Below are 19,738 nucleotides of genomic sequence, written 5' to 3'. Positions count from 1 at the left end.
TAGTGATGTCACGATCCATCCTTTTCAGCAAGCAAAAAGTGCTCTTTCCTTCAGTCTGACTTTATTTTTTTCAAAGGAATAAGAAGAAATGAAATAGACTGGCAAAGAAGTTGATTGCAATATATTAAGTAATATTTCCTTTTTTCACTCTCCTGTATTTCAATCTTCTTTCCATAAAAAACTTACTGTCTTCCTAGTTTCTTTGTTCTTTGAAATTGTTTTCACAAAAGGGAGGAAACAGTCTGTTTGTCAAATTAATCACGATGCTGACATGAAAACAGTAACTCTTTGCAGTCTCTAGAACTGTTTGGTTCAATATCACATGAATAACAAGGTAATATTATTGCCTTCTTTTTACATTTGAGATCAGTGTTCTCACCTCATCTGTTTACAGATTTACTTCTCGTACAGCATTTGTGAGAGGCTTTTACAGATAGACCCCCATGTACTCTGCTTCATAGCTTAATATTTGAACCTGTTTCTAGATCTTCTGCAAACTTGCCATGGTTTTTGACTTAAGTGACCCTGTCCCTTCACTAAGGCTGAGAACAAGGGTGGGTCTACAGTCCTTTAAGTAAACTCAGCCTTCATCATGATTGTTCATCCAGCAGGGTCTTTTGCTGGCTTTGACCCTGTTATAAAGTACTGTTCATTATGAGATATTGGCAGGGTAATTATCTGGAGTCATATTTATGTGTGTTGTTTGCCAAGGATGCACTGCCTCCCTAAAAGTTTATGTCTGTTCTCAGTGATCTCAAGAATACTTCATTGAAATTGTTTCTGATGAATTAACAATCTTGAAAAATCTTTGCCCCAAAATGTTTGCTTGTAGACTTAAAAAAAAAAATAGAAAATGCATCTAAATTCTTTAAAAGCAGATTCATTTATGTATATCTTCCTTCTTTCCCAGGTAAGAGTAGTGTCATTTTAGAAATCATTTGAGAAACTTCTTGAACTAGGATAATCTTTTTAATGATTCATGACATATAAAACAGAACTAAGTTTTGATTTATTATATGAAGTATCTGTTCCTTGGAAGAATGATAGAATTTTGTTTTTTAGAAAAGCAGACTGTTCTATATTGTGTTAGGGGTACCAAACATCATTTTTCCAAATTTACTTGTAGAATTAAATGAAAGATAGCTAATTATGTAAGTTTGATTTACCTGGCATTTTTGTGAACCCTCTATTTTAAAATTTGAGACTTTATTTTGTGCTTTAGAATTCTTAGTCACGTGAGTTAAAAGTTAAAGATTATCGAGAAAAATGATATAGTTGGGTACCAAGGACTGAGTTATTGTTGAAAAAATTTTACTGAAACATTTTAGAAAGTGATTAGTGAGTTCCAACAGGCTTAAGTAATAAATGCCGGAGTGTTTTTTGGTTTTTGTTTTTTACTATTAGAGCCAGTAAAATATGTGTGAGCAAATGTTCTGACCCCTTGCCCCAGCTTTAGGCATAACACTCATGTGAGCCTTCACAGGCTTTTATTTTTCTTGTTTAAGAGGCAACAGTATGATTTTCTTTTGAGAGTTTATCCCATGGGAGACCTCCTGTCTCCCAGAATTAAGAATTTTAAATGCTTGGGAGTTTCTTAACCTTTTGAGTTTCCTTCATATGCCTTACCTCTTTTGAAATAGTTCTACCCAAAATTAACTTCACCTATATGTTATAATAGATTTTTCTCTTTTTAAACAAAATTAAGCCTTGGTTTTGGCCTAAGTGATTGATGCCACCACTGTAGCACATGGGAGAGCTCTTGGTAATTTTCTGTGGGGAAACAAATTGCCTTTTACTTCCTTTTACCAGGGCTGATCTATGTGGCTTATTTGTTGAGAGCAATATATTTGTTATTATTAGAAAGTCTTTGTTGTCCCGTTTCCTCACCATGGAGCTCTAAGTAGCGTAGCAACATTACAACCTTCTCTCTTTCTTTCTCTCTCGTAAATCAGACCGAAGGGAGGAGCACTTTCACTTCCTTTATAGAATGGAATGTGGTGGCACAGGGACTCCTTGTGGTGAGTAAACCCTGATTTTTCCTTCTATACTCTTGGCCAAATTGACATTAATTAAATGCAAAAGTAAACAGGATAGGCAGACAGCCATTAGGGGATAGAAACATATTGAAGAAAATGTGGCTCCTTATCCTTTTTAAAATAGCATCTTTACTTGGTCTTAAAGCTCTGTCCACATTTCTTTGTGAAGGATTTGATTGCCATTTCACCTAACATGAAAATCCGCTCAAAAATGATCTTTACCCATGTTAACTTAGACTTTGCAAATATTTCATCCCCAATGCCACAGAAATTGACTGAGCTTAATTCCTTCCAAAGAAGCAGGTTTTATTTTGTTTTACTACAAATAATGAATAAAAAACATTTGTTTTCTAGTATAGTTTGAAATTAAAGTGTAAGAAGTAGTTTTAATCATTCCGTTTATGTTAAGTATTTATTTTTTTGTTACATGTCAGTCAAACTTAAGATCAAAAATACTTAATTTTCTAATTCAGGAAAACATCTTCATTTCACTACTTTATTCCGGTTTATTTTAAAATTATAAAAGGACTTCACTTTCAAAAATAAAAACATAGTAAGTATTTTAGATTTTCATTTCATCAGTGCTTGTGTTTCTTCACTCTTTCAATTATACCAGAAATGGCTGAAAATAGTGAGAGAGTGAGAGATCTAGTCTATGTATTTTGTAATGAAATGACTCATGCTAATACTCTGGCATGTTTCAACACTGATTTAAAGTAACTATGCAGGGATTTTCCCATTTTTCTTGTTCATTTTTGGTGCCGTGTCTTCCTTCTTGATCTTTCTGTCCACTACCAGATTTTACTTTAGTCATAGTTAGCATATTATCTTCCACTAAAGAGTAGGAGAAAAAGTTTACCCTTGATCGTCTTTCTCTACAGTATAATTCAGTTTCTATAAACCTGTGAGCCCTTCAAAACAACTAGAGATACTCTAATTGTTAAATTGTACAATATAAAATTGTACAGTTGCTAAAAATACAATGGAAACATAAATATTTGTATGAATAAAAAATAAAATTTAGAAATGTAGAGAATTTGGTTTCTCTACAGGTGGTTTTACTAGAAAGTTTTAAAATAATTCTGTTAAATGTATTATTTTGAAAAATGTTTAAGTTCTGTTAAATATTTGTTGTAATATAACTTGTGTGATAACAGACACCTAAACCTGCAAATTAGATTAGTGGGTTTTTCACTTTGCCCAACAGTATGTTTCACTTGTTTATACTTTCATGTAGGATTTTCATCATTTGCAAGATGAATTGCCAGTAACCAGCACTTAGCCATTTATAAGAACTTTAGCATGAAAATATTTTTCAAAAGCCAATTCGGGGTTGAATGGCAGGGCCTTGGATAAGCTTCTTAGGTAGGTTGAAGTGCTTATCAGATAGTCATCTAAAAATATCCTGGCAGAGAAGGAACAAATACGCTGATTGGTTCAAGTTGTTTTAACCAGGTAAACTTATTTATGAGGTTAGGTCTTCTCTTGGTAAGAGACTGTGGTACACATACAGCTGTCTTTTAAGATGCCACCTTAGAAACAATTTTTTCTTTGGCAGCTTTTCTTTTTTATTAACAAGGACATTTCTATGAAAACAAGACCTTGTTTTTTAAAGATTCTGCTGCTTGTACTATTTATTTGAATAATATTGCTTAGTTTTGAAAATCACAGTCATCCCTGCAACAACCACATATGATGTTAGCAATGGAACATTTTCACCAGAGCAGGGGTGCACAGAAAGCAGTGAATTCAATATGTGTATATCATATACATATATAGCCTGGTTTTTTTTTTTCTTTTTGCATTTATTTTTAGAAATAAAGACCAAATGATAGATAGGTTTTTTTATGCAGCATTTTTTTCAGAAGAGATCACAGTACAGTGATAAATTATGCAGTATTAAATTTTATGGAAAGATAATAGGTTCTGAGATATTGATTCCTGTAAGTTTAGAAGTTATTTTTTAAAAAGTCTAGAATGCAGATGGTTCTGAAGAGCATGCCTTCTGGAGCCAGATTGCCAGGTTTCCATCCCTGCTGCACCATGTGGGAACTTAGTCTGTACAACCACAGGCATGTTCTTGACTGTCCCTTGGCTCATTTGTAAAACAGAGATGATCAAATGGGATTATTGTGAACACTAAAAGGAATATTTGTGGAGTGTCTAGAACTGCTACATAGTAACTGAATCGTAGCATTAGGTGTTTATACAACTTTTCTTTGTTAACTTATCAGCTTGGTTCAAAAACTGTTGTATTATATTATTTTGGGATATGACTTTGCAATGTTTAATAGATCTAATTTCTAACTATGGCTTGTATTAAATATACTATTCCTTCGTTGATACACTAACACATTGTTTTTTGGTTTGAAATATGTATGTAAAGAAACACATTTGGATATATACTTAAAAGCCTTTGTTTCTTAAATAAAATTGTTTTGACTGAGATCACTCAACTAAATAGATGCCATCTAGTACCAAAAGCTCTAAATATAGTTTTCTATTTTAATTAGTTAACAAAATTAATTTTGGTAATTAATATAAATTAATACTACCCTACTTTTAGTTCCTATCATTTTATTTAATTCATAAACATAACTTAACAGTTTTTAAACACAAAAGCTCATGACTATTGGTGATGTGTGACTTTGATTATATGCTGAGCTGTGCCACACTTCTGAGTGGGGGCTGGTGGCTCACGGCTCACCAGTTGTTCCCTGCCACCCAAGTAGAGACAGTCACACCAAGGCCAGGAGCTCACAAGTGTTCAAAATGTCTCCTCTTCTCAGCGTTTGAATGAGAAATATGTTTTAGTGACCAAGATCCAATTATTGGCAGATATAATAGGTCTTCCATCTTCAGTCTTGTAGGGATGGGGGCAGGAAATTACCTTGATATTCAAGTAGCCCTTCGCAGAGATCTGTGCTCTAGGCTGGTTGGTTGGGAGTTAGGAGATGAAGAGCATTCTTTGTTCCCTGGGGAGAAAAAGATCTCTCCTGTGGGAGAGAGAGGAACAGCACTGGATAAAAGAAAGTCGTGGTGAAAGAGAAATAATGATAGAGATCAATGAACTTTGTCCTTGGTGCAATTTTTCCCAAAGCCCTAACTTCAACTGCTAAGAATAATTTTACTTGTCTTTTCATACCCATCTTAAGTCATGTGATCTGACTTAGACAAATTCTGACCTCCCTCTCATTTAGGCTCATTGGTCTAGTCCAATATATTTCCAGCCACCTTTAGCCCTCTCTAAACAGTCTTCACAGAATTTGCCTGTTTTCAGAACTTCTGCACTATCTTAGATTCTGTCTGTAAACAGATAAGCCAAATTCATATTTAGCTGAAAACACTGTACAGTGCACATTGTAGAAAACAAGAATGAGGTTCTGTAACAACTGCTCACAGAATTGGTATGGCATCATTGTGACTTTATAAAGTAATGTCTCAGGTAACAGTTTGGAAGAGTTACAAATTCCTTGTTAAACTCTGCAAAGATCACTGGAGGAAAAGCATTAGGCAAGAACTCTGGAGAATATGTAGCCAAGGAATATCAAATACATAGGTGGCTCAGACGGCCAGTGGCCAGTTAGAAAATGAGCCTACCCCGTATTGTTGCTTAGAACATTGTCACAACTGGTAGAAATGAAGAGATTCTTCAGCTACTAAAGAAAATACTCGGGCTGTTGTATTAATTGCACTATGCATAAAAGCTGCCAAAACAAGAGACAGCATTTTCTGTCCTGAGGAATCAGCCTACGACAGGCAGAGAGAACATATATTTCCCATTCTTGTCACATGAATTTTAAATCTTAAATTTCTTTTTTTCTAATGTATTTTTTGCACTATCTTGTTAAGGTGGTTCCTTTCACAATTTAGGTTTAGCTCCTTATACTCTAACCTCAGAAGTAAGGAGTGATTCTTCTGCTCATATTAGTTATGAAAAATATATTTCAACTGAAGTCACAGGGGTCTAACGTGTAATACAAAAACTGTCCTATAAACCAGTACAAAAAAGATAGGAAGGAAGTGTTCACTTGAAATATAAATAACTGTTAAATATTTGGAAAGATGTTTAGTTTCCTAACAATAGAAATTAATGCTGAATTTACACTGTGTACCATTTTTCACCAATGAGACTGGCAAAGATCCAAAAGTTGATCAAATACTGTACCAGTGCCCTGGGCTACAGGCTTTATCATGACATTGCTAGTTGAGTTATAAACTGCACCCTGTGCAGAGGGTAGCTCAGCTGTTTCTATCAAAATTTCAAGTGAATATAACCTTGAAATTCCAATTTCAGGAATTTGTCCTACAGATATACTTTCATATATGAGACATGGCATGTACATTGCATTGTGGCTTATAATTGCAAAAGACTAGAAATCTGTTAGGGGTACGTTAAATAAACTGTGGTTCATCCACATAGTGGAACACTATGCTCATAAAAAGGAGCTCCTGATGAACTTATATGGAATATTATGCTGTTAAATAAAGTACAAGCTGCAGAGCAGTATGCATAGAATGTAACATTGTATGAAAAAGGCTGATCTAGCAGGCTACATGCAGGGATTCATGATTAGGTTAAAGACTTATGCTGTAACAGTAGAAATCTGTTGCTCGAAAGTACCCTATTGGTAGATATCTACCCTCCATGTTCATTTGTTAAGATTGCCAACTTCTAATAGTAATTCTCACTTAAAATCTATATATTCTGTACTTGGACAGAAAAGTTTACATTGTTGAGTAGTTATTTAGTTTAACTTGCCTTGTTTGAAGTTTTTAAAAGATCAACATAGTTCTCATTTTTACCTTTGTATGCCAGTGTATATCCAATAAAGATTATTGTTTTTGTGAGAACATACAAAGTAAAACTTATATTTTTATTACTTCTTGTATGTTTCAGGGACAGGCGTTTGCTTCAGCCTGCTCAGGTGTGTGACATTTTGAAGGGTGTCATTTTGGTAATCTGCTATTTTATGATGCACTATGTTGACTACTCCATGATGTACCACCTTATAAGGGGGCAGTCTGTCATCAAGCTCTACATCATCTACAACATGCTAGAGGTAAGGACCTCACTCAGCCTGCACTGGCCTGACCAGGGCACTCATCTTCAAGTCTTCCAATTCTGAAGGTACCTGAGAGTCAAGAATGCTCTACCAACTCTAGTTATGGCGATTCTGGCCTTTACTGTGCTACCATCACTTGGGGCTGTTGTTAAACGTGGATTCTGATTTAGGAGATCTGAGCTGGGTCTGGAGAATCCACATTTCTAAGGAGGTAGGGCTCATGCTGCTGGTCCAGGGTACACCTTGGTTGGCGAGCCCACAGGCATGGCGTGTCTTCATGTAGGCTGGAAAGATTCTTGCTGCCCAGACATTTTAGAACCAGTAACCCTGGAGTATGCAAATTGTCAAGTGCTAGGAAATTACTTTCATAAATTCATTAGAAACCCATGCTAGAACTTTAAAGATTGTGAAGTAAAATGTTATGATTATGTATATCGTTGCTATAACAAATACACATTTTAAATTGCTTTGAAATCTTTACATAGAGCAGACAAGCATAAGTTCCCAATTTTTGTGAGTACTTAATGTTTTTAGTACAATATGTCTCTCTTTAAAGCATTCAGCCTATGAAAATCTGCATTTATACAGAAAATAAGTTGAGCTGATATACATTCACTTTACCAAAAAAAAATGCTTTGCTTTATAAGCCAAATATTCATAAGTTTTTTTAAATAGTAAGCTACCCTAAGTTATATAATAAATTTTGAAATTCAAATTGCAAGCCAGGCACGGTGGCTTACCCCTGTAATCCCAGCACTTTGGGAGGCTGAGGCAGGCAGATCACCTGAGGTCAGGAGTTCAAGACTAGACTGGCCAATATGGTGAAATCCCATCTCTACTAAAAATACAAAAATTAGCCTGGTGTGGTGGTGTGTGCCTGTAATCCCAGCTACTCAGGAGGATTAGGCAGGAGAATTGCATGAATCCTGGAGGAGGAGGTTATAGTGAGCCAAAATTGCCCCACTGCACTCCAGCCTCAGTAACAGAGCGAGACTTCATCTTAAAAAAAAGAAAGAAATTCCAAATTACATTTTTCTATTTTAATTTGGGAAGGATACAAATAAGGTCTATTTATCTTTTTAATTTGGCATGAAGAGATTTCTCCTAGTGAGAGGACAGATGGGGTGGGGGCTACTGGCCTGTCTACTCTGAAGCTGCGTTGCTGTGGTAGACAAGGGCCCCCCATCTCTTCACAGAAGCCCCGGAACTCTAGCCATCTGAGTACCTCCTAAATTAAAGACGAAGATGTTTTAAAACCAGCTTCCTGATTCTAGGCTTGCTGCCCATACACTTGCTTTGCCCCACCAAGTAGGTTGCCTAGGGGTGGATGGGGACAAAGCTCTTCTGAAACAGAATAGCTCATCTTGTTCTCCCTTCCTTCTCATAGAAAGACCCTAGGCCTCATTCCCTTTTCCCCTGTGCTTTCTGCCTTGCTCTTTGCACGGCTGTCCTACTAGTCTCTCCTTCGTAGGCTTTCCATCTTAGGAGATTGCAGAGTGTGAGGGCTTCTCCCTGCCCCGTCTTAAAAAGCCCTGTCAAGCTAGTATTATTATCGTCACTAGAAAAATAGGTCAAGAAGCAGGATCTGTGAATTGCTGATTAAAATGATTTATATACATATTCACATTGTAGACTGTAATTGATGATGTGGCTTAAACATAGTGGATAGGAGTCCAGGCTGTAGTCTAGAGGCAAACCATTTTAACCAAATTCTAGCTCCTTCCTTTATTACCTGGTTATCCTGGACACAGTTACTGTTGCTGAATATCTCTAATCCTCAGTTTCTTATCTGTAAAGTGGAGATATGAGGAGATTATGAGGATTAAATAGACACCACATAGAAAGGATTTAGCACAATATCAGGCCTATGCTAGGAGCTCCCTAAATGGTAGCTGTTATTTATCGGCAGATCTTTAGTAGACACTTCCTGCAGGCCAAGCATCTTAGACCCTGAAGACTCGCAGGTGAACCAGCCTATTCTCTTGGAGCTTATATTCTACAGATGAGAGCTAGGCAATAAACAAGGAGATATTAAGAAATGATAAATCATATGATGAAAAAGAACAGACTAAGACAGTAGAGACCATAGAAGCCACAAGAGACTGGATGGTCTGGGAAAGGCCTCTGTAGGATGTGTCATTCAGACTGAATCCTGAAGGTCATCCCCTCCTTTTCTCTCTTTTATGTGTCACTTTTTACTTGTTACACTGTATTCAAGGAAATTGATACCTGAAAATGTGGTTGGGAAGTAAATCTGCATGTTTTATTCCATATAATAAACTTCAAAAAAATATAGTTATCATTGTTTACAAATATTAGACATGAATAGGTCAAATGATATATTTGTCCTAAGTTTGAATCCTGAATTTGAATTCAAAATGCTAAAACCAGAGGAACCACGATTTAGATTCCTTTTATTTTTGCCCACCCCTATTTTTGCCACTATTTAAGACTTTCTTTATTACCAACATAGCTAACTAGACATTCTAATTCAAATTCTATTTGAGCACTTACCGTTTGTTAAAGAGTAAAGAAATGTGGCCAGGCGCAGTGGCTCATGCCTGTAATCCCAGCACTTTGGGAGGCCAAGGTGGGTGGATCACAAGGTCAAGAGATCGAGACCATCCTAGCCAACATGGTGAAACCCCGTCTCTACTAAAAATACAAAAATTAGCTAGGCATGGTGGCGTGAAGCTGTAGTCCCAGCTACTTGGGAGGCTGAGGCAGGAGAATTGCTTGAACCCAGGAGGCAGAGGTTGCAGTGAGCCAAGATCACGCCACTGTACTTCAGCCTGGCGCCTGACAACAGAGCAAGACTCTGTCTCCAAAAAAAAAAAAAAAAAAAGAAATATGAATGAATAGTAAACAAAGATCCTCACTCTTCTTTAGGTTACCTTCAACTAGGATTTAAAACATCAGCTCTCCAGGATTTGAGCTGTATCTCAATTTTAGTTACATATTCAAATGGAATATTAAGAAACATCTTACCAATACATATATATATATATTTTTTTTTTAGGTAGCTGATCGTCTTTTTTCATCATTTGGACAAGATATATTAGATGCTCTCTATTGGACAGCAACAGAGCCTAAAGAAAGAAAAAGAGCCCACATTGGGGTGATACCTCACTTTTTCATGGCTGTTCTCTATGTCTGTATCCTTATAGACTTGCTGGACATTCCAACAGTTAATGCATAGTCTACCTTATTTTATTTGGTTAACCATTTCATAGATTTAAAGATAGATAGATAATGTGTTTATCCTGAAGATTAATATGAAACATCTGCATTCTTTTGATAAATTGGTTGTCATAGTAATTGTAATTAATTTAAGGAGCTCATGTATGCATTACTCTTTGAGCTGCTGGAAAACAGTTCTATTTTCATTGTAACTGATTATAAGGCAGAATTTTATGATAAAAAAGCAGTATATTTTTATACATGCCTTACATTTACATAGATCTGTATAACTTTTTCATACTTATTAGAATTTTTCTTGAAGTTATCTTTAAATCCAGGAATTCTTTTTTATAACCTTGGGCTTGAAATGCATAGAATTTATCTAAAAGTAAAATGTGAAATTGGTTGGGAGGAGTTTTGCTGGTTTTGTGTGTTTGTGTATTCATCCCTGGCTTAAAGCTTTTCTATTAGAGAGTAAATGCTTTACTATATAAGCAGTGTACATGTTTGTATGTACTGATACATATTTATACACACATTTCTGCTCTTAAGTTCCATGTGATGTCAGGACTCATTCACGAGAATGTGCCACATTTTTTTTTCCTACCTGTAAAAGAGTGACATTTGAAAGAAATTGGGTTAATACTTGGAAAGTTAAAGAATCAAGTGGGAAGATGCCTGTGAGGGTAAAACTTGTTCTAGTGTTAATGGAGTAAAGCAGTTACCACTCTTCGGTATAAATTAACTATGCTGTGTGTAATATAAATAGAATTCTGCAGTTTATGAATACCTTCAAAATGACATATAAAGAAGAATCTTAATTATCAGATGTTTCTTACTGCCTTAAATTCCTGTCTCTGTAAGCATGACACTTTGTCAGATATTTCTTACTGCCTTACATTCTACATTTTCCAAAGAAATAGGGAAGAAAATCACTTCCAGACTTTTATTTTGTGCTTTCTTTTTTAGAATGCATATTATCTTAATTCAGAATGTGTATTTCTAAGTATTTTTTTTCAGTATTTACCATAATTTATTCCATTTACTTAACAAACTTTTTGAGGGCCTATTTCCTGAGCACTGTGCCAAGTGCCAGAGATACAGAAAGAACAAAACAACCCTGTTCCAAAGGATTCATGGTCTAAATAAATGAATGCATAGAGATACTTTCTGCTTTGGTTTGTTTCATGTGGATTGCACATATCCTGTCAAATTTATATCAACTATAGATAATAGGGAAATTATTAAGAAAATAAAATACTTAGGTAAGATTATTTAGAAAACATCATTTTCTTTCTCTGTTATTAACTTTCAGAATGTTATAGTTTATCAGTAATAATATGCAGGCAAATTTAAGTTTTTCCTTGACCTTCTATTAGTTTTGCATGCAATTCTTATAATGGTTCAAGCAACAACTCTTAATGTAGCTTTTAACTCACACAACAAATCTTTGCTTACTATCATGATGTCTAATAATGTAAGTATGAGATTTATTTTATATTTTTGAAGTTATACGGGCATTTCAGCTGCAATACTCTGGGTGGAATAAAATTCTTTGTTCTATATGTTATTCTCCTGGAAGTTTTATAGGTAACAAGTCCAATTTTTAAACTGTTATAGTGATAAATATGGTATTTCTGTTTACTGTTTCAGTTTGTTGAAATTAAAGGAAGTGTTTTCAAGAAGTTTGAAAAGAACAATCTCTTTCAAATGTCAAATAGCGGTATGTACACTTAGATTCTATTTGCAGTCCTGTGCAGTATTATTTTGCAGTTCATTCCAAAATCCTAATGGCACATTTTCTCTGGGCCACTCTTTCTTCAACTTAAATTTTACCATCTCTTATGCTATCAACATCTTTACTAGGTTTTACTATCATCTTTGGTTACTGTAATCACAAGATGTTTGAGATAAAAAATTAGAAACATTCATGTAGCATTATACCATACTTCGAGAAGCTTCTTAATAATCTAGAAATTTCCCTGAAATGGGTGGTGTTATTCATTTTATAGATACGAAAACTGAAACACGAGGAAATAATTTGACTTCCCCACAATCACATAGCTTCTAGGAGAATTATGACTGTAAATCTAAGATTGTCTGTAGGTCCTTAGCTTTTTTGGCTAAGTTTACTGCCTTCATTCTAATCCTACAAAGTTTGAAGGCATAAAATTTGTGCCTAGAGTCGCTGTCTTATATAATTTTGAAAGCCAGAGCAGCGAAGTGTGGTGGATCATGGAGCCCTCAAGAACAGTCCCAGAGACTCTGCCAGGGAGTGCTCCAAGTCAAAAGTGTTTTTACAAGAATATGAAGATGTTATCTGTCTCTTCTGCCATGGTGACAGTTGCACTAGTCATGAAAAAATGATGGTGTTTTAGCATGAATTTAGACAGATGTAGGATAGAGAGGACCCATAAAGGAACCTGGCTTGGTGATGTCCTTGAGGAAAGCGAGGTATGTCACAGGGGAGGTATGCAGGCTGGTCATAGATAAGAGCACACATAGCTCATCCAAAGCAGCACTTGTCAGACTTTTTGGTCTTGGGACCCTTTTGCACGCTTTAAAAAGTATGATGATCAGCTGGGTGTGGTGGCTCACACTTGTAATCTCAGCACTTTGGGAGGCCGAGGCGAGTGAATCACCTGAGTCAGGAATTCGAGACCAGCCTGGCCAACATGGTAAAATCTATTCTATACTAAAAATACCAAAATTAGCCAAGTATGGTGGTGGACGCCTGTAATCCCAGCTACTCAGGAGACAGGCAGGAGAATTGCTTGAACCTGGGAGGCAGAGGTTGCAGTGAGTCGAGATTGCACCATAGCGATAAGAATTTCACTCTTGTCACTCCAGCCAGTGACAAGAGCAAAATTCCGTCTAAAAAAAAAAAAGAAAGTAGTGATGATCTCAAAGGAGTTTATTTATATGGATTATGTCTCTCGTTATTCACCATATTCAAAATTAAAACTGAGAAGTTTTAATAAAAATATTACATGCTTACAAAAATAACATTTCAATAAACAAAGATATTTTCTAAAACAAATTAAAATTTAGTGAGAAGAGTTTTTCAACAAGTAACGCTGGAACAGTTGAGTAAAGATTTAAAAAAATGAACTTTGGGTCCTCTGCTGCCCGAGAAAATTAATTCATAGTGTTTCCTAGCCCTAAAAATAAATGCTAAAATTATAAAGCTGCTAGAACAAAATACAAGATAATTTATTCACAGTCTCGGTCTAGGCAAACGTTTTTAGAGACCACCCAAAAAGTACTAACTATAAAACAAAAGAGAGAAACTGGACTTCCTCAAAATCAAAATGTATGCTCATAGAATTTAAAAAGTGAAAAGGCAAGCCACACAACTAAGAGAAAAGATTTGAGGTGCGTATATCTGACAAGGGATTTTTTTTTTCTAAATATATAACAAATTCTACCAATCAATAATGAAAGGACAATCCAGTTTTAAAATGGGGAAAAGACTTGAGCAGACATTTCACAAAAGAAAAATCTATAAATGTCCAATAAGCTCATGAAAAGCTGTTCACCATTATTAGGGAAAATGTCATTGGAGAAATACAAAGTAAAGCCATAATGAGATAGCACTGCACACCCTCCAGAATGACCTCTCATGTAGCCTGATAGTGCCACAAGTTAGTGAAGATATGGAATAACTGGCACTCTCATGCATCGATGGTGTGTGTGTAAAGTATTACAACTGCTCTGGAACAGTTTTTGGCCACTTCTTATACAGTTAACTGTTCACCTGTCCTGTATTTCAGCTCTGAAAACATATTTTCTCAGTAGAACTTGTGCAAGAATTATTATGGCAGCTTTGTTCATACTAGCCAAAAACTGGAAATAACCCAAATACCTATCATTAGGAAAATAAGCAAATTGGATATCCATACCATAGAATACCACTCAGCAATTAAAGATAAAAGAATCAATTCCTAATATATTCAGCTATGCAGATCTCAAAAGCATTATGTTTAGCAGAAAAACCAAAAACAAAAATGTACATAATGTATGATTTCATTTACTTGAGATTTATGATCAGGCAAAATTTGTTGATAATGACAGAAATAAGAGAGGTTGCTTATTGGGGCTGTGGATTTACTAGGGGGAATCAAAGGAGCTCTCTGGTTGATGGAACTTCTATATTTTAATTAAGGGCTTGGTGTCACAAATTATACATTGATCAGAACTCATCGCATTGTGTACTTAAGATCTGTGCATTTCACTGTATGTAAATTTTACCTGTATATTAGACAAGGAAAATAATGGCATATGAATATATTAAAGCAAACAAATTATAGGAGATTTGAAAACTAGCAAGGAACAAAAAGAACAAGTGGACAAATGGAAAACTTGAACATCAAGCCTAGATGATTCTATGAGGCCATGCTGGACCTGAATCTCAAATCTCAAAGCTCTGAGGGCAGTTCATATTCTTGCTGCTTATTAATGTTTCTCACCTTTCAAGTGCAGACTGCCAAGTGTCCTGAAGTTGAAATGAAAGAGGAAGGAGGGAAGGGACTAAATTATAGAATACTTTGCTTCAGTAGTTAACCATAGAGTAAATTGATTCAACTGTAACAATTTCATTTGTTGTAGAAACCATGTTTTTTTTAAAATTAATTCATATTAGTAGCCTCCTTGGGGTAAGTACTCTTTATAGAGCCTTAAACTAGACATGCAGATCTTAAGTTTTAAGAGTTTTTGATTCTTGTGTATAAAAGCCTCAAAATTATGAGGAGGAAATTGTAAATGGTTTTTAACCTCATGGCCAGCATGTTAACGTAATTAATACCCCTTTTCATTTCTATAAATGGGTCCTCCAGAATTCCAACCTCTTAGCTTAGAAAGATTAGGGATTCAATTGTTGAATTTTTAGAAAACACTGCAAAAAAAAAAAAAAATGATATGATCAAGTATGTATATCAGTTCACAGGAAATTCAGGACTTTATTTTGGCTTAAAATGGTTAGTACTTAGCACCAAAAAAAAGTATTACTTTTTGCTGTAAGTAAAATAACTCATGTTACAATGCAAGGTGGTCTGCATTGTATCCTTTAAGAGTATTATAAGAAATTAGCTTTACCCTAAGGTAGATTTTAAAACCCTTCCCAAGTAAGAAAAAAAAAAAATTAGGCAATCTTGCTAACATTGCATGTAACATTCAGCTATTAAAAGGGAAAGATCAGGTGTCACCAAGAGCTGCTTTTTACTCTTGATAACAATATGTTGCCTCCTTCATATGCTTTAGTGGTAGCTACTTAATGAGAGCCAGTCAGCAGGGATACTCATATTGGCTATTTTTTTCTTATAAATTTTCCTAGGAATTTTTTCTCCATCAGAAGGTGAGTTCCAGATATGTAGTGTAAGGTTCAGTCCTTCATGCTGGTTTAATATGAAAGACTTCATGGAGAAATCTGAGAGTAATTTTACCCCTTTCAGTGGTAGCTCACTGTATATTTTCTTTAGAGGAATTGCCTGAGGCAATGTGAAAAGTAATGTAGTTAATAAAACCAGACTTAACAACTTGCCCTTTTTCTTCACTTCGTTTTAACATAAGCACCAGCTGAGTGTCGAACCTCAGCCTTTCTGGTTTGCATTCTTGAGATGAAGAATTTTAGGTAGTTTTTTACCCATTGGTAATGTGAACTGTGCATTTAGAAAGGTCCTGCAGGAGTTGAATTATCTGAAGTAAGCTTCTTGCTCGCTTAACACTCTTAGAAGCCAGCATACCTGCAATAAATGTGGATGTTTGTTGGAAATAGTCACTCATTTTATATTTAAAATGTGACTGCAAATATGTTAAAGTATATCCCTTTTAATGGTAATATAGCAAGGAAAAAGCTTAATAGTCTGAATATCAGAAACATTTTAAAAGCATTAATACCAGTATTTTTAAGCTTCTTAATAAAGGGTTAGGAGAAAACGTTGCGATTTTCTTAGAAATTTTAATTTTTTTATCAATGTAAGAGTTCAATTTTAATCAGAACCCTGACTATTCTCAAGATGAGATATGGTATAAATATGTTGCTGATTGCATTATTTAATATATGTTAGATTATCAGTATCAGACTTTTCTTTTTATATCTTATTTTGGAGAAGCTTAAAATTTGGGTATTTTTTAGCTCAAATTTTAAAAGTCAAATCTTGATTTTATAATGTCTATATAAAATATTTAAATGTAAAAGTTGTGAAAGTGTAAGAATAAAACCTTTTAAAACATCTTCACATAACAGCCTCATTTTTATAGTTAGATATAGTTTTATATCTTTATCTTATCAAATAAAGATATAGTTATTTTTATGGTATCACTTTTTAATCTTTAAGCTTACCATCCTTCACATCTTTCATCTTATAAAATTGTATTTATTTACCATGTTTATCAATTTCTATTAATCTCTATCATATTTTGAAATAGTCCGCTTTTCTAAGATCTGTTTTGGGCCAGGTTTAGTCTCTCACACCTGTAATCCCAGCACTTTGGGAGGCCAAGGCAAGCGGATCACCTGAGATCAGGAGTTCGAGGCTGCCAGGGTCTTTCCCACAGACCCCAGCTGCACAACAGATGAATAAATGCACTCAGACACAAATTTCCAGTGAACAAATGGGCTAGGGGTCCGTGAGCCACTCACAGAGAGAGATCGCAGCTACACGACACTACTTTGCTCTCTCCACATTTATTCAGGATAGATTTGATAGCAGAGGCTCTAAGTCAGCACACTTGTGGGAAAAGATTAAAGGCCAGGTTCCAAGCCCAAAGCAAACACCATTATAGGATAATCTCCCTGGTTGACCTACCCGCAAGAGGGCCATCCAGCTCAAGGGTTAATTTTACGACCATGTTAGTAAACAAGTTATTCAGATAAACTCCCCCACATATCCTAGCTATTTGCTTTTCTTATGAACTAAATGTAAAGGAGATTTAGGCTGTCTTCAGCCGAAACTTCTACTGAAACTATGCAAAAACCTCTCGGCCTTCCAAGAAGGTTTGTGATTATTGCTTAAAGCTATCTCTAATTTTTTTTTTTTTTTTTTTTTTTTTTTTTTGCCACCACCCTGACTGCACTCTCACAGAGACCAGCCTGGCCAACATGGTGAAATCCTGTCTTTACTAAAAATACAAAAACTAGCCGGCATGGTGGTGCATCCCTGTAATCCCAGCTACTCCAGAGGCTGAGGCAGGAGACTCGCTTGAACCGGGAGGTAGAGGTTTCAGTGAGCCGAGATTGCACCACTGCACTCCAACCTGGGGAACACAGATCAAGACTCTTGTCTCAAAATAATAATAAATAAAATAAGTATATTTAGCCATAAATATACCTTTAATAAGATAAGTTTTTCCCCTTTCATCAGTATCCTTAGAAATGAAATGATTTCAGATTTTCCCTGTACTTGGAGCTGCCATGTGTCCAAAAATCAAATATAATCAATTTAAATTCTACATTGGTTTTGCTTTGTTATATTAGAGTTTACAAAAAAAGTTACTTTGGTTCATTTCAAATAGTGTTTTAAATTTCTCAAGGCCATTTATTTTCAGATAATTCTGTAATGAAGCAAGTCTATATTATATATTCATGTTTGGGAAGCATCAAAAAATAAATACATTTCTTTGTTAAATTCATTTATGGAAATGAGAAAGGACTTAGCACACATACAGGTATAGCTTTGTGAATAATTCTACAGAATTCCAATTACTGGCAAATTTATACCCCATGAATTAAGATCCACAGTTAACTATAGTAACAAATAATATATCTTGTGTCGGACTTTAATGGAACTTATTCTAGGGCAGACTTTTCTTATTTCCTTTAACCTGTATCCTCTTTTGAAGTCACAGAATAAATTAAACATGTGATCTAGAACGAGTCAAAACAGATGCACCTGAATACTTCACATGGACTTGCTCCAGATGTGCCCAGCCTCCTAAGGAGGCATTTCAGTGCTTGGCACCTTCAGACTCACTGTGCCCTGAGCTCATGCTCCAAAACACAGTACTGTATAATGAATGGTGCTTCAGCTTTGCAAGTAAGAAGCAAGTAGTGCCCACTGGGCTTTGAGGGTGTGAAGACACAGCTCAAACCCATCAGTAATAAGGAGCTGAGCTACCCTGGGAAAGAAGGTATCAGCAGCTGACTGGAAGAGCTTGAAGATGTAGGGAAAGTACAGAGAATAAAGGCCAACTCACTTATAGAAAAGGAGGTTTTGCTGTGGAATAAAAGTTAATATCACATTGCTAGAGAATAATGGAGAAAGGTGAAAGTAGAAAAAGAGAAGCAAAGAGGGTCCCGTGAAGTACATCAGGATGAAATTGAAATTCAGAGCACTTAATGGGAAGTGCACCATGGCTGAATGATATGGGTTAGGCTTGAAGCTATTACTGAGATAGTGGGAAAATAGGGAAATGACAGCAGAGTGTAAAAAAGCTTTTGAGATGGGTTGTTATATGAGTGATTGTTTCTAGTCACAGCCCCCCCCATTACATAGACACACATACATGGGTATGCCACTCTTTCTGCAGACAGATTTATTGTGTCCCCTTTCTTAATTACACAGTATCTTAGACTGTGAGAAAGTTAACAGCTTAAAAAGTGAAATATGTACACTAGCCTTTAGCAGGAATTCAGTGATTTGCTGTTATTAAATTCATTCCACCTAATCTCAGCACATAGTTATTAGTTTATGGGAAATACTGTGAAGCCCAATTTGGGGTTATTTTCCCTCAAGTTCTACATACACCCTGAGAAATGCTATTGTAGTAGCAGGATTCTCTCAGCTAAAGGACTCATCAGTTTAGTAATTGTGTACTTACTATTTATCAGATTGGAAATAGTGTGGGATTTTATACAGGGAGTTTTTTACCCAAAGTCTTGTATTTTACTCTTTGCTTCCTTTTTTCTTCTGTAAAATGGAAACAGTTGTCATATGTCTCCAAAGACCATTGGAGGAATCTAATGACCCAGTCTGAGCAGTTTGATGGTTTGAATATTTTTTGAAGTTTATAGAAAACTGGAATTTCCATACTAGAATTATGTTGGCAAAAGAAGTCAATGGCTTACCAAGGTAGCACCCACCTATATATATACACATATATATATAAAGTTGTATATTTATTTTATAGAAATTTATACATCTAATAATTTCATCATGTTCTGGCTAAAAGAATTGTTTTATATATGTACTTTATTATGTTGTTTATATACACTATAGTACTTACATGTTGATTTTTTTTTCTTTTAGATATTAAGGAACGATTCACAAATTATGTGCTTTTACTGATAGTGTGTCTAAGAAACATGGAACAGTTTTCTTGGAATCCAGGTAATTCACTCCTAACAAAACAGTGTCTTGTAATTTTACTTCTAAGCCAAAATCATTCTTTTACCTAGAATAAAATGAATATTGCAGAAAACTTCAAAAGACTTTGGCTGTTTTACTGATTGGGTATTGG

At 35.2% G+C, this 19,738-nt stretch overlaps 1 protein-coding gene across 1 annotated transcript in view; it reads left to right on the top strand.

Annotated features, from left to right (window-relative positions):
- TAPT1 (transmembrane anterior posterior transformation 1) overlaps positions 1–19,738 on the top strand; it is a 74,667-nt gene that overhangs the window by 37,517 nt on the left and 17,412 nt on the right. The window contains exons 4-8 of the mRNA XM_021668212.2: positions 6,937–7,099; positions 10,122–10,257; positions 11,662–11,759; positions 11,936–12,005; positions 19,528–19,608. Of these exons, the coding sequence (XP_021523887.2) occupies positions 6,937–7,099; positions 10,122–10,257; positions 11,662–11,759; positions 11,936–12,005; positions 19,528–19,608 (548 nt within the window). The remainder of the gene's footprint in view (positions 1–6,936; positions 7,100–10,121; positions 10,258–11,661; positions 11,760–11,935; positions 12,006–19,527; positions 19,609–19,738) is intronic.

This window comes from Aotus nancymaae, unplaced genomic scaffold, assembly GCF_030222135.1.
Source record: "Aotus nancymaae isolate 86718 unplaced genomic scaffold, 86718_ANA_hifiasm-v0.15.2.pri h1tg000006l, whole genome shotgun sequence".
NCBI lineage: Eukaryota > Metazoa > Chordata > Mammalia > Primates > Aotidae > Aotus > Aotus nancymaae.
This window is presented reverse-complemented; position numbering and strand designations above follow the sequence as displayed.